The sequence below is a fragment of the Aristolochia californica genome, unplaced genomic scaffold (assembly GCF_029961685.1).
Source record: "Aristolochia californica isolate CCGP_79_NKW_82.1479 unplaced genomic scaffold, dmAriCali1.0.hap1 SCAF_4, whole genome shotgun sequence".
NCBI classification, from domain to species: domain Eukaryota; kingdom Viridiplantae; phylum Streptophyta; class Magnoliopsida; order Piperales; family Aristolochiaceae; genus Aristolochia; species Aristolochia californica.
In genome coordinates, this window is record NW_027182103.1 from 41,215,979 (window position 1) to 41,232,401 (window position 16,423).

The 16,423-nt window shown below is 37.0% G+C and overlaps 2 protein-coding genes across 4 annotated transcripts; one reads left to right on the forward strand and one right to left on the reverse strand.

Annotated features, from left to right (window-relative positions):
* Positions 1 to 811: 811 nt before the first annotated feature.
* On the forward strand, positions 812 to 4,553 carry LOC137963748 (peptidyl-prolyl cis-trans isomerase FKBP16-3, chloroplastic). 2 transcript variants are annotated; one of them, XR_011115239.1, is made up of 8 exons: positions 812 to 859; positions 1,597 to 1,880; positions 2,007 to 2,090; positions 2,346 to 2,395; positions 2,593 to 2,641; positions 3,981 to 4,055; positions 4,261 to 4,442; positions 4,526 to 4,553. XR_011115239.1 is itself a non-coding variant. In XM_068810930.1 (7 exons), exons 1-7 carry the CDS (start codon positions 826 to 828, stop codon positions 4,381 to 4,383), a joined length of 699 nt encoding a protein of 232 aa, XP_068667031.1. In that variant the 5' UTR covers positions 812 to 825; the 3' UTR covers positions 4,384 to 4,519. The 2 variants fall into 2 exon arrangements, 1 of the variants encoding a protein (XP_068667031.1); XM_068810930.1 differs by lacking the exon at positions 4,526 to 4,553 and having other exon boundaries at positions 4,261 to 4,519.
* Positions 4,554 to 5,183: 630 nt separating this feature from the next.
* LOC137963559 (uncharacterized) lies at positions 5,184 to 15,229 on the reverse strand. Of its 2 annotated transcripts, XM_068810684.1 has the most exons (10): positions 15,103 to 15,229; positions 14,088 to 14,241; positions 13,797 to 13,974; positions 9,698 to 9,768; positions 8,795 to 8,932; positions 8,615 to 8,706; positions 6,996 to 7,267; positions 5,826 to 5,911; positions 5,653 to 5,754; positions 5,184 to 5,463 (listed from the first exon to the last, which is right to left on the reverse strand). In XM_068810684.1, the coding sequence occupies exons 1-10, from the start codon at positions 15,189 to 15,191 to the stop codon at positions 5,302 to 5,304; spliced, it is 1,344 nt and encodes a 447-aa protein (XP_068666785.1). In that variant the 5' UTR covers positions 15,192 to 15,229; the 3' UTR covers positions 5,184 to 5,301. The 2 variants fall into 2 exon arrangements, with proteins under 2 accessions (XP_068666785.1, XP_068666786.1); XM_068810685.1 differs by lacking the exon at positions 5,653 to 5,754.
* Between the last annotated feature and the right edge of the window lie 1,194 nt (positions 15,230 to 16,423).

The following is a 16,423-nucleotide window of genomic DNA, read 5'->3' on the forward strand; positions in this document are numbered from 1 at the left end:
AAGTTTGGAACGAAGCATTGGATAATAAATGCATTTTTTGATTATGCAGTGATGACTGGGTAGTGCCGTGTAGGGAAGGGGACCAAGTCATCCTGGTCTTGATGAGATGGTGAGGGTGAGATTAGGGTCGTCATGTAGTTAATCTAAGCTCAATTCTGTGTAGGTTTTGAGTTTGACTTACCTTTGAAGATTTTAAGCTCAAGCTCGAGTTGAGTTCAAATTTGAGCTTCAAATTGGAACTCAAGTTCAAGTTCAAATTTTTTAAATGAGTTTAAACTCAAAACTTGAGTTAGGTTCAAGCTTAATATAGATTAAAGCTACTTAAAATTACAAAAATGAACTTTGGTTCAAGACCTTGCAATAGATTCGTTGTCTTTGAGGTTTAAGGAAAATAAGAACAATTATCAACCAGCTAAAGAGAATTCAATTTCCTTGGAGAGTAAATTCACTTTCACTCGTTTTTATAAGAGCGAGTAAAATTAAATTCACTAGGTAAAAACATTTTCACCCTCAACTTTCCATGTGTACTAACAAGTTCAAGTTCAAGTTCTAAGAAAAAACTGAACCGAGTCCAACGGTTTTTTGGAGCCCAGGTCAAGTTCAAGTTCAAGTTCTAATAAAAAACTGAACCGAGTCCAACGGTTTTTTGGAGCCCAGGTCAAGTGGCTTGTGCCACCCCTAGGTGAGCTTATTTAACCGAGACTGTTCTGTCTAGAGAGGTACATTTACGTCATTGCCCTTTTTTTTTTTTTTTTTAATGATAATAAAATTAATAACTACTGCATGAGAGCATTATCCGGTTCCACTTCGTTCCAGCCTTTCCGAATGGCTGCCGCTTCAATCCTACTTCAGCCCTTGGGTAAGCTCCACTGTTCCCCGTCTCTTTGCTTTTATTATCTTTTCTTTGATCAATGGAAGCAGAATTTTCCGAGAACGTCTATAAATCCAGATAACGTGGAGCGTGACTGCAAGGTCATTCTACTGGATTTTACTTTGTACTTCGCTTATTCTGAAAAAAAACTGAAAAAAAACATTCATGAAATTGTTTCTGTCTACGAGGATGAGAACAGCTACGTTCTCTTCATCGTTTAGCTCCGTAAAGGTTCCAATTTTATGGGCAGAAAATTTGTGGTTTCCTTTTCTAGATTCCAGAGTAAAATTACGCTCGTGTATTTGCAGTTTTTGGTGTCTCGTTTTGGGACGTAATATCTTTTCATTTGATACCATATCCTCTCTGTTTCTCACGGTGCGACATTTTTTGACGCCACGAACGAAGGGATTATCAGTGAAACAGTAAAGAATATACATCGCTGTTGCATTGCTTGATCAAATTACTGAAGACTGGAGCGAATTCAATTTGGACGTTTGTAAGAACTCATAAAAGAAACTCTGTAGTTTTAGAGACTGACACGTTGGAAAAAGCATGCCGCGTTTTCCCAATATCTGTTTTTCTTCAAATTGATCAACATAACTAATGATATTACAATTAATACGTGAGCGGGCTTCCTGGTAGGAACATGTGAATTTGATAATTCATCGAACTGGATCTGTTGTAACCCATCAAAATTGTCTAACTATGGAAGTAATCCATTGTAGGTTCTCTCATTCCTAAAATTCCAGCTTTCAGTCATCATAAACTAGTGGGTCCCAGATTTCAAACTTTAGAAGTTAGATGTTCAGCTCCAGGACATGGAAGCAGAGCTGATGAAGTGAATGGGTACAACAAGGACGACCGTATCATCAGTCGGCGGTCTGCAATTGGATTTATTTTTGTTACTTCTGGTCTTGGTCTGACACCTGCTATGTCCAAGGGAGCTGGATTGCCCCCAGAAGAAAAGGCAAAACTATGTGATGATGAATGTGAAAAGGAACTTGAAAATGTATGGTGAGACCACTTTGCCCTCTTTCTTAACTTTTCTCAAAATTTTCAATCTATAGGACTTTGCTCTGCAATCTTGTGTTATAATGCAAACCCTGGTATGACAGATGTTACCCTTTTTCTCCAGGTACCGATGACAACAACTGAGTCTGGGTTGCAGTACAAGGAAATCAAAGTTGGAACAGGTCCAAGCCCTCCCATTGGTTTTCAGGTATGGAACAGAGCAGTCTTCAAATTACAATATAATAAGAATCTTCCATGAACACAGGACCTGCTCTTAACTTTTTACCCTGCAGTGCAGAGGTTTCTTGTGTGCATTTTTTGTTAGGGCATGTAGTATTTCTTGCCAATTAAAACATCTGATAGTATCACTCCCCTCAAAGTATTCATTGAAATGAAGCCAGGAAAATATAAATTGTAGTTTTTACACTTTGACTTCTTTGTCTAATGCCTTCAATCATTGCAGGTCGCTGCAAATTATGTTGCCATGGTACCATCTGGACAAATATTTGATAGGTTCCTACTAGATATATCTCCAATTTGTGTTTTATATTTCTCTATCGTGTTGGGGTCTTTATGATTTGCGTCTTCTTGAGATGCTTTATTGCTTGTGTTATTTTATTGTGGATTATCTCAAGAAACAATAGTGTTGTTCCGGTAAATGCATCGAATTCATGGGTGGTTGAACTTATTACTGTAATTTGGAAATGCAGCTCTCTCGAGAAACGGCAGCTTTATCTATTTCGTGTTGGTTCCGGTCAGGTGTGTCATGAAAATCCCTTCTTTCCTTCTATCTTGCATTGGACAATCCCATTTTCTGTTGGACTTTATCTTTCACCTTTCGAAATACAATCTTTCTGAATTGCAAATCACATCAGACAGTTCAAACCTTCCAAATATTTTAGATATTGGTCTCTCAACAAATTCCAAAGTGAAACTGAAAGTTGAAACACCATCCAGTGTGCACTTCATTCAACTAGAGTCTGCTAGATTCCCATTTGCATTGTGTTTCTGAGTGTTGGTTGCATGTTTATTTGTATCTTACTTATCCATGATAAAGGCCTAAGTTCCTTTTGAACATCAGAACCCTTTAGGAAGAATTAACCAGCATCATATCATGACTGTAAAAGTGATTGGATAGAATGTCCTTATTTTCATCAGGGGCATGATGACAGGGAAGTTCTGCATCATCCAAGGAGCTTTGAGTTTCCCATCTTTTTTATCTATTGCAATGGTCTCATAAATTTCTTATCATTCTAGCTGATAGAAAATGTAAATGGTCCTAAAAACACTGGAGACGAACATAGCACTGCTTTGGAGGGGGCTTTTGCTAGGTTCAGTGTGTTGAGGCAGATTATCTTTCAAATTATGTTGGTTTTTATTCTTTCACAACTGATCCTTATATAAGAGGGCACAAAATTTTGTGTTAATGCAGAACATCTTGTGTTCAGCTAGATGAATTCTGTATGTGGTTTACTGTGAGCAGCAAAAGGATTAGTGAATTACATTATATAGATTTAGCAAATTGTCTCATTCAAAAAAAATTAGTATATTGCCATCAAAGACAAATGCATAGCAATCTTTGACATCATGGACCACCTGGGCAATGATTCGTTAGGCAGTGAAGAAATTCATGAAACGAGTTTAAGCTTGGGCCGCAACCATATTTTCTGTGGGGAATTGCCCATGCAATTTGGCAGAATATTTTATAAGACAGGAGAAGAAATTTGATCGTTGGCAATGTTTGGCCCAAGGACTTTGTAATAGGATACTGACCCATAAAAGATAGATAGAGTTTTTCTATGGTTTTTTCAGCAAATAGGTCAAGTGGCCAGCCAGATTTCCAAAAGGAACATAGCCAAATGATTCTTGAGAGCCTCCTCTCCCTCTCCTAGTGGATTGGCGTGATTGCTTTAATACATTGAAACTTTTTGAATTTTGAAAAGGAGTGCTTTCTGCCTTTCATTTTGAGCTTGAAACCGGACAAGTATCAACTTTCATCATTATGGAGAATCATCCAACTAACTATATCCTTACGATTTCTGTAGTTTCTTTTCATGTCCTTATTGTATTGATTATAAATTTCCATGACGTAGAATAGGTGATTAAGGGACTAGATGAAGGTATTCTGAGCATGAAAGTTGGAGGGAAGCGTCGGTTATACATTCCAGGCTCTGTAAGTATCTCAACAGAAAACTGGAACGTTATTTTGTTATGAAATGGCTTTTACAAGTTTAAATGGTGAAGCAGGTCTCGCTCATGTCTTTTTAATACATTATCTGTTTCGCTACCGGTTTAGTATTTCGACTACACCTTGTCGGTTAATACATAACTACCATGACCTAATGGTTTTCTCACTTTTTTTCTCCTGTTTCCAACAGTTGGCATTTCCAAAAGGCCTTTCCTCCGCGCCAGGAAGGCCCAGAGTCCCTCCAAGCAGTCCTGTGATTTTCGACGTGAGTTTGGAATACATTCCAGGCCTGGAACTGGATATCGAAGAATAAGATGGTTAATTACGGAGTAAACTTCCAGATTATATTGCCTTGCCTCAGCAGCTATTTATGTAAGATGCATCTTGTTCTCCCATAATTCTTTCCTTCATTTGTTGTATCATACAATCTGTATTCATTGCTATTGAAAATTCAGGTGCCTGACCTTGGAATGGTAGTTGAGCGTTTCTGCACAGAATACTCTTAATTCTCATTCCACTAGACGTTCACAGTATAAATAATTACATGCTAGATAAACCAGGACAAAATCTGCACGAATCCTTGCCAAACAAAATAAGATGGACCACCGTAGTAACTCCTAGGACATAGACCGCCGTGATAGCCACCACCACAGTTTTCCCCGCCCCCAGCTCGGCGATTCCAGCGCTTCCGGCAATTCCAGAGATTCTAATTCGAAATTCGTCGGAGAACCTTGTTGCAGGCATGGATACAATGACATCCACGAGCGAGAACGCCTTGATTTCTGACAAAGTCAAGGCTTCCTTGCCCTCGACAGTGTTTGCGATTGCTCGATTAGAAGATATCTTTCATAGCAGAAACTAGACTTTTGAAAGCCCATTTGGTTACTCCTCTGGTGGAGGTTCAGAGACAAAATGAGTGGGAAATAGCCCTCAAGTAATCCATTATTTAGTTGCTTATTTGAATAGAACACATGAATAAGATAGAATGGCAGATAGTCTTTACAAGCTTAGCAACTTGAAGTTGGCTATAGAGTGTTGTCCCACCCGACTACTGGAATTGCTCTACTCAATACATCTACAAAGAAAACCTGGGACGTGAATTACAAACATAAATAATACAAAAAATCACAAGGGGGGTCACCACTTTATACAAGCGGGGGAAAGAAGAAGAGGAAGCTCAAGGAAAATAAACAACATTTCTAGAAATGAAGAAAAAATAATTTGGAGGTCTCTAGCTCAGTAAATGGCTGGGAGAGTTTTCAAACATGGTATGCCAAATGTATGCTCTTGATAGGACCATCTCTAATTCTTGGTCAGCCCAGTTCTGTGTAGGAAGGTGTTGGAGGAACATGACCATTTCCTGGAAATCAAGTTTCTGCAGCTTGTCTGACCACTGAATTGAAACGGAAGGATTAGCTTCAATAATTCAAAAACAGCCAATATAGGGAAAAAAGTAAGTTACTGGGTCAACAAAAAAATCAGAGCAGGTGGAAGCAGGTCAGTTTTGCCAATGTTCTATCTTTATTTTCAAATATTAAGAACAGATTTTCGAAGCGTTGAAGGAAAACAAGCATAATATTACCGTTAAAAGAAAGCTAGCAAATATGTACACAAGAAACTCCGGCAGAGCATCTCCTTCAGCCAGATATGTATCCCATAAACGAGTTACTAAATGAAATGGAATCTGCCAAATTTTAAGCCCAAGATTAGATCAACTCAAGGAGTCAAGATAACTATCAACTGGTTGAAACAAACCTCGCGAATCAGAAGGCAATTGAACCAACGAAAAGCAAACTGAAGAAACTCCAAACCTTGCTCCTCCATGTGCCTTGAAACTGGTTCTAGAACCAATCCAACAAAAAGTATGTCAAAAGCTTTATATGCAAACAATAACAACAGCAGACAATCTGAAGAATTGGAGTTCACTGAGATAATAAAGGATAGTGCAAACTAGCTACTTTTGGTGATAGTGACAGTCAGAAGAAAGGATGACATTTGCAGAAGGTATTACAACATAGATAATGGTGACATCAGGATTGCACAGCTCAGTCTTGGGTTCACATGCAGCACCGGAGATAAAACGGTTGTCTCAGATTTGTTCTAAAATATCATTTTAAAATATCGAGAATATGAAATATAATTATAAAAAGTAAAAACTGAACCCAACCATTTATATCATATTCATATCACTTTCATCAAAGAAGCAGCAAAATACATATGATGAGTTTAGAGACACTTTATTCTTTGGTCAAATCAACTTTCCTTTTCCAAGCCAAATATTGTACTATACAATTGAAGTTATAAATAAATGATCTAATAGCTTTGATCACTTAATGATGTTTTTTAAGTTTTAATGGTTCATATGAAAACAACTTTTCAATAGATTTGATAATGTTTTTGTTATTTACTATATTTTATTATAATATGATTTAGTGAAAAACACATAATAAACCTTATTTTCTGTTTCTTTAGGCATGGAAACTTCATAACGGCACCATAGTATACAGCATTATGCTAGTTTAACTTGAATGAAATACGAAAAAGTCTATGTATTTCCTCTACTATAAATAGAGGCCCAATATACACAAGTCAATGAAATATTTCTCATTTCCAGAAATTCAACACTAACAATGATCACCATATATGAGGAATGGAGTGAAAGGGTCCATCTATCTCATCCCAATACTGAAAGAATGATGCTCTAAGAACAATGATGTATACATGGACATTGCTTTGGAAACACTCAACAAGGAACTAAGCCAATTCTCTTTGAAAATTGCAAGAATGCACAAATATCAAATTTGTGAAATGGTCAAGAAAATAAGTTTCAATGGTATTAACAAATTCTCACCACCAACAGAAACTCAGAAACAAAATCCACTTAAACAGTTAAAGAATGCTTCAACAAAGGAAAGGAAAAAGTACCATCTATTCGTTGGACCAATTCTTTTAGTTTGAACACAAGTCTCTGAATACCCGGTTGTGCAAATGTGTAATGGTCTTGCATGCCGTCAAGCAATTTTGACAGACACCAATAGCAGTCAGCTTCTATATCAGATATTTGTGATGAAGATAAGTTTGAAATCGACCATTTATCCATGTTGTCTTCTAAATGCTCCGACAAGAAAACAACTAAGAAAGGTGTCACAAGATCATTTATTCCCTGAACATATCCACTTGCTGGGTGACGAATAGCCCTGAAAAGCAATTTTGGGCAGGTGAATAACTCAAAATACATAAACAGCCACTTACATCATCTCTAAAATATACATCTGGTTTTAGAAAATATCTAGCATAAAAATGTCATAGAAGGAGTTTGTGGTTTTCAACTGATACACAAAGAAATTGTTTGAAAATATTATAAAAAAAAAACGAGTCAACAAAATAAATTGTGATAGGAATTCTACAACATGTTCAAATACCTATATGTACTTTATTAGTTGTTATCTAATTGATTACTCTCTCCCACCTAAAGATGTGAAAATTACTCTCACCTCTTATATTCACCCCTTCTTTTGATTTTTTTAAAAGCAGGATAAGATACCCTTATTTTTTAGACTAAATTAGTATTTTATTGACATTAAAAAAAATTAGTATTTTATGGACCAAACCTCCTGCTAAGTTACCTACCACAGTATTTTTTAAGACCCTTCCAGGACTGGTAAGAAAGCAATTGAAGCAGTATCTTCCAGGACAGGATAGCTTCACAGAAAAGGTCTTTACCAAAGGATGGTACCAGAGATCAGGTTCATTAATGGTATGCATGTTTAAATAAAAGGAGGGTAGCCTCTTCCCCTCCTTCCCTTCCAATGCCAAGAGAAAGGAAGGGGCTCAGGGCACCCACACTCAGTGACTGAAGGGTAAGGTCCCACCTCCCCCTTTTGTCTTCTCTGTAAAAACAGAGAAGCAACAAAGAAGAAATAAATAGGGAAAGGAGGAGCTTCCTCCCTCCCCTGCACAATGATGGCTGATGGGGCAGTGACCAGCCACTCCTTTCCTCCCAACATCAGAAAGTAGGGGAAAAGGTAGTATTTAAAAAATAAAATAAGGGGGTGAGGATAGTATTTCTTACATCAACTGTGACAGTAATCTTCAGGAGTGTAAGAGTAATTAACTCTATTTCAAAATAGAACGGTGTGAAGTTGGGTCCAAAGCCTATCCCAAAATGAAGAGTCGTCTTAGGAAACCTCTTTCCCAACTAATAAACTCAACATATTTGTTCTCACTAATCCATGTGGGACAATTCCTTAACACTCCCCCTCACATGTAGGCCCTCTTCTTTGTGGCTCTACATGTGGATAATTTGGGTAGAGGCCCACATACGAGTACCTGCTCTAATACTATGTGAAGTTGGGTCCAAGGCCTATCCCAAAATGACTAGCCATCTTAGGAAACCTTTTTCCCAACTGATAAACTCGTCATATTTGTTCTCACTACTCCATGTGGGACAATTCCTTAACCAAGGGAAAATCAAGTAGAACCTTGAATCAACCTGAGAGCTTGTGAAACTTAATCAACCAAAAGAAACAGAACAAATACTTAACCATGTATACAAAATGCGCTCAAGAGATTTTTGTATTTCTGGTTGCTGAAAGAAGGTCACATCAGGTACAGTCCGAGGACAATCAACTGCAATCTAAGACAAAGGACAGAATAAGAAGTCATTATCCTTCTTAAACAAATGGAAAAGATTCAGCCATTTCTTGGATTTCAACAAAGCATACCTGGTGGAGCATGTTAATTTCATCTTCAGAACGTTCTGTATCAGGAATATCATAGTACTGGGAGACACAGTCAATATACTCATGTCGTTTTCTTCTCAGAACCACCTCCGTTCTATCTGAATTAGGTGGTGCATATCCCTGTCGTCAGCTCATTTTTAAACTTCAAACAAGTATAAAGAACTCTCTAAATCCTAAAATATAAAGAGAAACAAGTGAATAAAACTCCAAGACGCTTTTTTGAGCAGTGCTGTAGTGTTGGCTCCAAGATATAAGCAGAACCAGGAAAAAGTTTAAGGAACTTTGGCTAATTCTCACAAACAGTAAGATTATTGCCGTATATGATAATAATGATAGTAACTATAAATTTTGTGGTTATGGAAAACGACAAGACAGAAAAAGGACTTCAAAGGAGCATGGATAAAAAAAATAAAAATAAAACTTCACTTGGACAGCTGAAACAAATTATTTCATTTGGAAAGGGGTAAAACTTCATCCTTGATTCAATATTCTGTGACCATATTCCCACCTTATATTGCTAGCATATTCAGAAGAGTAACAAGATCTTCCATATGATGCCCACTCCTACCAGAAATGAAAAACCCTTTGATGCATCAGGAATTTTAACAGTCAATGGCCATAGCATGAGTTTCTTTCTATAGAAGAACTAGAATCATCTGATTCATGTAATATAGCAGATCTCTTTTGCTTTCTGCTGATACACAATGTTAAAAATACCAATCATAACATGCACTTTACATGAATATAATGAGCTCCATTATGTGATAAATACAACATACAAACCAGGAGATAAATGACCACAAAGTGACAAATTTGTACTACATGATCACTCTTACCAAACTTGTCTATCAATATTAGCAACTAGTTTCCAGAAAACCATCATACCAAAAGAAGCCTCCATATATTTGGCCGCATATATGATGGTACCCCACTCCAAGCCAATTCCCACAACTTCTCTGAAAAAAAAAAAATTGAGAAGAATTAGCAGAAGTTAAGAGAAAAGTTGTAGAAATAGGTCCAATGGATACATAGATCAAGACAATTAGACTACAAAACAAGAATACCTTAACTGAGAAATGCATATTGTTAAAAAACAAATCCAAGGGCATTTTGGTTATTTTCCTTTATCTTTATTTATATGTCTAGATGTAATCTTGTTCTGTAAGTCCAATTATGTCTATGGTCCAAGTTTCAAGTAAATAGGACATAGATTTCATGTCTATGGTCCAATCATGTAAATAGGATGATAAATCTGAGAGGAAGTGTATTCATTGTGGAGTACTAATCATTACTTGGACAAATATTGGATAATGTTTGAGAAGCCTGTATGGGCAAACTCTACTACACACGAGGGTACTGCCCCAGTGTATGAAACTACAACACCTATCCCACTTGGTGCCCCAGATGAATTGTAACAATTAATTCAGCAACAACAACAGATTTCACAGCGTATGGCACAACTTGCCATTCCTTTTGCATCCTTGGCTCATACTGCTCCTCCCACAGGTATGTCTGCATTTACAGTGTTTCATTCCCCGTCTTGGGTACTTGATTCTGGAGCTACAAAACACATTTCAGGTATGTCTTCCCTATTTTTTGACAAAAGAGTTTCTCCTTGTTAAGCATGTTAACCTTGTTGATGAGTCAGTTTCACCAATACAGGGAGTGAGAAATACCATCTTTGCTTTCTTTCTTTCACCACAGTCTGCAATGCTAGTTCTTTGAATTTAATATCATTCAATCAGGTGGCTAAGTCCATGAATTACTTTTTAACCTTTTAACCTACTCATTGGGTTTTTTAGGATCTCGTGACGAGGAAGACAATTAGTTCCACTCATGACAGAGGAGGATTATATTATCTGAACAACCACAAACCAGATAACACTCTACATGAGTTACACATAGCTGATTCAAGTAATTCCAGAATTTTATTCCAGTATCACTGATCAATGCAAGTCATGTCAACAGGGCAAGCATCACCAGAGTTCTTTTCTAGTCTCATCTCATCAAATAAGTAAACTATTTGAGATTGTCTACTCAGATGTCTGGGGTCCTTGTCCTGTGACTAGTCAATTTGGTCATTGATATTTTATTTCGTTCATTGATGATTTTAGTAGATGTACTTGGATTTATCTCCTTCAAGAAAAATCTGAAGCCTTTGATGTATTTCAACTTTTTTATAATGAAATAAAGAATCAGTTTGCAGTCTCTATCAATATCTTGCATATAGCCAATGGTTCTCGAGTTTATGAATTGGAAGTCTGACTCTTTTTGTCAATCTCAATGGATTATTCATAAGATTTTTTGTGTATTCACTCCACAACAAATGAAGTTGTTGAACGCAAGAATTGTTACTTACTTGAGGTGGCTCGAGCTATGTTAATTCATATGAATGTCCCTGAGTCATATTGGTGTGATGTTGTCCTCATTGTATGTTTTTTGATAAATAGAATGTCATCCTCTGTTCTTGATGGTAAAATCCCTATTCAGATTGTATTGTCCCTTGCATCTCTTTTCCTTGTACCACCACATGTTCTTGGGTGCGTCTGTTTTGCACATACTTTTGATCAATCCAGGGATAAATTGTCTCTTCGTGCTTTTAAATGTATCTTTTTGGGATATTCTCGGGCACAGAAAGGTTACAAATGTTTTTATCCATCTATGAGGAAAACATTTGTATTTGCTGATGTTACTTTCTTTGAAGATGTTTTATTCTTTGAGTCTTCAAGGTTTGAATCAGTTTCTCATGTTCCCTCGGTACCTAGTCCTATCATTCCTATTCCAATTGTTGACTACATTCATACTTCACGTGATGCTCCTACTGAGAAACCACTGCAAGTATATTGGCACCAATAGCCACCATCTCATCCCGCTCCAAACCCCTCTCTCCCACTGGGCCATGACTCTGCATCATCCCTTGATCCTGAGGTAAGTGATCTCCACCTTCCTATTGTTCTTCGGAAAGGTGTTCATAAAGGTACTCGCCATTGTCTATATCACTTTGTATCATTTGATTCCTTTTCTGACAATTATTGTAAGTTTGTTTTGTCCATCTCTACTTGCACTATTCCTTCTTCAGTGCAGGATCCTCTATCGACTCGTCATTGGAAGAAAGTCATGGATGTTGAGATGGAGACACTGGTTGATAGAGGGACTTGGGAGTTATGTGATTTTCCTCCAAGGGCTACAGTAGTTGGTTGTCGGTGAGTGTATACAATTAAATATTATTCCAATGGGTCTATTGAAAAATATAAAGCTCATCTCGTTGCTAAAGGATATACCCAGACTTTTAGAGTGGATGTCTTTGAGACTTTCTCTCCGGTTGCCCGCTTGACTTTTGTCACAATACTGGAATTTGTTGTTGTGCATTAAGGGTGGTCTTTGTTTCACCTGAATATTAAAAATGTTTTTTTGTATGGTGATATTGAAGAAGAGGTCTACATGGAGCAACCTCCGGGGTATGTTGCTCAAATATGTCAACTCAAGAAAGCTCTTTATGGCTTAAAAAATAGTCACGGTTTGAAAATTTTAGTTAGGTGGTTATATCCATGGGATTTCTTCGAAGCCATTTTGATCATTCACTGTTTATTATGAAGAGATCAACTGGAATTATTATCTTATTGGTATATGTAAATGATATCATCTTATTCGGGAGTAACAGGTCAAGTATTGAAGAAGTTAAATCCCACTTGGCGAATCACTTTCAGACTAAAGATTTGGGTCAACTAAAATATTTTTTTGGGTATTGAAGTTACAAGAAGCAAGGAGGGAACGACTTTGACTCAAAGGAAGCATGTCACTGATATGCTTTAAGAGTGCATGTCAAGAGCTAAACCAACTGATACATTTATAGAGGTAGGACATGATCTTCATGATGATCAAAATCCAGAATTGGAGGATAAACAATGTATCAGAGATTAGTAGGCAAACTTATTTATGCTACAGTTACTAGACTGGATATTTCATTTCTAGTCAATTCATGGAGCATCCACGTAAGATTCATCTAGAGTTGCACAGAGAATCTTATGATATCTGAAAGGAGCACCAGGGAAAGGTCTTCTCTTTAGACCTAATGATCACTTGAGGATTGAGGTTTTCTCTGACGTTGATTATGCAGGTTGCAAGCTTGATTGAAAATCAACTACTAGGCACTGCATATTTTTGGGAGGAAACCTAATCAACTGGAGAGTAAGAAATGGAATGTGGTTGCTCAGTCTAGTGCAAAAACTGAATACAAAGCAATAACCCACAATCAATGAACTAATGTGTGTGAAATAGGTTACCCAGAAGTTAAGCTTCTATCAGAAAAATCCTATGACTATGTATTGTGATAACCAAACAACAATCTTCATTGCTAGCAATCCGGTGTTTTATGAGAGAACAAAACACATAGAGGTAGATTGTCATTTCATTCAGGATGCAGTGGTGAAGAAGGAGGTGACAACCCCATATGTTTGGTTTGGTGATCAACTCAGCGATGTATTCATTAAAGCGTTGGGAAAAGCACGAATTTCTGAACTTCTGTGGCAAGGTGAGACTTTTTCACATATACGCTCTATCTTGAGGGGGTGTTGAAAAACAAGTACAAGGATATTTTGGTCATTTTAATTTATCTTTACTTGTGTCTTGATGTAATCTTGTTCTGTAAGTCCAATTATGTATATGGTCCAAGTTTCATGTAAATAGGATATGTAAAATGGGAGATATAAGGAGATTAGGGTTTCACTTAAGTAAGGGCATATTTGTAATTTTACTGAAACAGCATTAATAAATACAGGTTGGGCGCAGCTCTCTCTTTGGAGCTCCTCTTCTCTACTTTCTCTCTCTCTAACTCTCTCTTCTAACTTTTTACACATGTCTATGACTTGATCGATAGAAATTTCTTAATATCAAAGTCCCACGCAAAATAATGTCTATGATTATGGCAATACTGAGATAAATAGAACAATTCAAAGACAAGCAATCTGGTGATTAAAGAACGGACCCAATATAACAGTTGTTCCAGACAGTTCCTTTGTGAACTTCGAAATTCTGGCAGAATCTGTAGATCTAGCCCCAGATATAGGTCTCTGCACACCTCCAGAAGTGCTCTCACTGTTTGTAGTTGGTAATCTAGTTTTACTTGTGCTGCTTACTGCTTTGCCAGTACTTTGAACTTCTCCCTGTATAAAACCATTTTTTCAATGTGGGATTCTTGATGATCACACACACAGAGTTATGTATAAGAGTTAAAGACTAGGCCAACAACAAGAAGTGTGAATTCTATCAATGTTACCTCAGAAGGATTTCCCATGTGATCACTGGGTCCAAGATCATTTTCAGATGCACTCCTTTCAGTTCTTGGAGACTGTTCGGGAAAGCTAGAATCATTGAAGGACTCTTTTCTTGTTAGCAAAATTTTACCAGGAAAACTGCGACCTTTAAGTAACCTGGACAAAGAAAAAAAAAATGTATGTTAGGAAGAATAAGAACTTTTCTTTATCAAAATCATTGTTAGATTCACTAGATAAAAAACAATTTTTTTCATGACACTGAGGTTATATTTAATAGGGTGCCAAGGGTCCTACCCTCGGGGAGAGCTAAAAGGAAAAGTAGGAAATAGTAGCAGATTTTCTTGTACAAAATTATAGGAAATTCTAGTTTACAATGATTTGAAGGATGGTGCACTTGGATAATGAGGATCACCCAAAGCACAAGTAGTTACTTTGACAGGATGAAGAAAGTATTTTGGAAGAAAACTCCCAAGTAGCTTGAAGGAATATCTCTTACATTGTCTAGATGTAGAGGAATCACATAGACAACACGCACAATAAGTATACTCTTGCCATAGTTTACACAATAACGCAAAAGATTAGTCCTCATTAACCCAAAAAAAAAACTGACAACTGATAAGCAGTTATTGCAGAAACCTCACCAAGCTGGAAACATTCCTTTCGGGGCATTAAAGATGGCCCCCCTTCGATTTGGCTATTCGCTTTCACATATCAAAGAAGATCCCAGTTCCTCCAAATCACGTAATTTTGTTCTTATTACAACTAATCTACGAAATAGAATGAATTCTCCAACTAAATCACTAAAAGCAACAGATCAAGTGAATGGCAGAGTCATTATCATTCCACCACCGCAATAGAATTGCAAATCTACGGAAAAATCATATTATCTATTTCGAATTTGACAATAAGCATTTAACGCGAACTTTCGTCATGCCGGGGCCGGAAAATATTAGCATTTAAATAAGCCAAAGAAGAATCTGATTGAAAGACAGTGAAAGAGCGATTCAGTAGACATACCCCTGTACATTTCTGAGGGTTTGGTTGAATGTCCAGTCAAGATTGAAACTGCCCTCCTTCTTTTGCTCCTCTTGTCCGCTGTTCTTCATGGCTTGTCTGCGACGACCATGGTGTCCTGCTTTTACGGTTTTTCCCTTTTGAATACAAAATTGAACTCAATGCGAAGAAAGAAAATCTAAGTTAAAGGAAACTCTATTTTTAGTGATATTTTGTTCTTTTCGTTTTTTTAAAAAACCTTCCCTGCCTAGGTGTCATAGTTGCCACCCCATGTGACACTCAGACGACACGTGTCAGTGCGGGTCCCAACTCCCACCGTGAGATTCTGTTCATCCTCCTGAATTTAAAGATTCCTAGTTTTATTTAAATTCTCGAGGTTTTCTAATAACAACTCAATTAATAATATAATCTAAAATTATTTTTATAATCGATATTTACAAAAACACCAAATTTGAAAATTCTATTTACCAAAATACCCAACTCCAAAATTTATTTCCCAAACTACCCTACGGTATTTAAACTTTGACCGACCATGCTGGAGTGGTCAACTGTCCCCGTCAGCCTACTTATCCTACATCGCCACGTCACGTCGTTGCCGCCTCCGCTGCTGAAGTTCAGCCTTCCTATTTACCTCAATCAAATTATCGTACAAGAATGCTTCTCTTTCCTTGCTCATTTATTGTCAAAATTTCTCTTGAGCAAGACAGCTAGGGAGAGCTGTAAACGAGAAGAATCATAAAATTCAATGCTACCAGTGCCATAGATTACCATCAGAAATTGCCTTTCAGATGACACAACCTCAGAAAATATATTGAGAATCTCAGGGTTCTCAAGCTGGTTGATGAAGGTCTGGAAAAATTGAGTTTTCAAGTCTCTTTATGGAAGATTCCAGTTCTTGCAGAAGCTTTGCTACTCTTGACTGGATCAAATTCTGAATCAGCAGGAACCCAAGGTTCTTCTCCAATAGCTCTTGTTCTATGTTTACCACGGTGTGAAACAACAACAGTCCATTCTTCATTAAGATTTTCAGCTGTGGAACTTCCAACAGTACCAGCAATACTTTTGGAGACCGTCCTGATCATGGTGTTTGCTTTTGGCAAGAAAAAAAAACCCAAGAAGTAATTAGAAAAACAAATCCAGAGTTAAAAATATGAACTAGATTTAGACTGCTAGTCCTCATAAACGGCATAAAAATTTTATTTCGAGAAAAAATAATACTAAAAGTGTAAAGCTCGTAGATTAGTTTCGTGATTAAAAAACACATCCCAGAAAAATATGTGGTAATTAACAGATTAACAAGTTGATTTGAAGTGATTAATCAAGT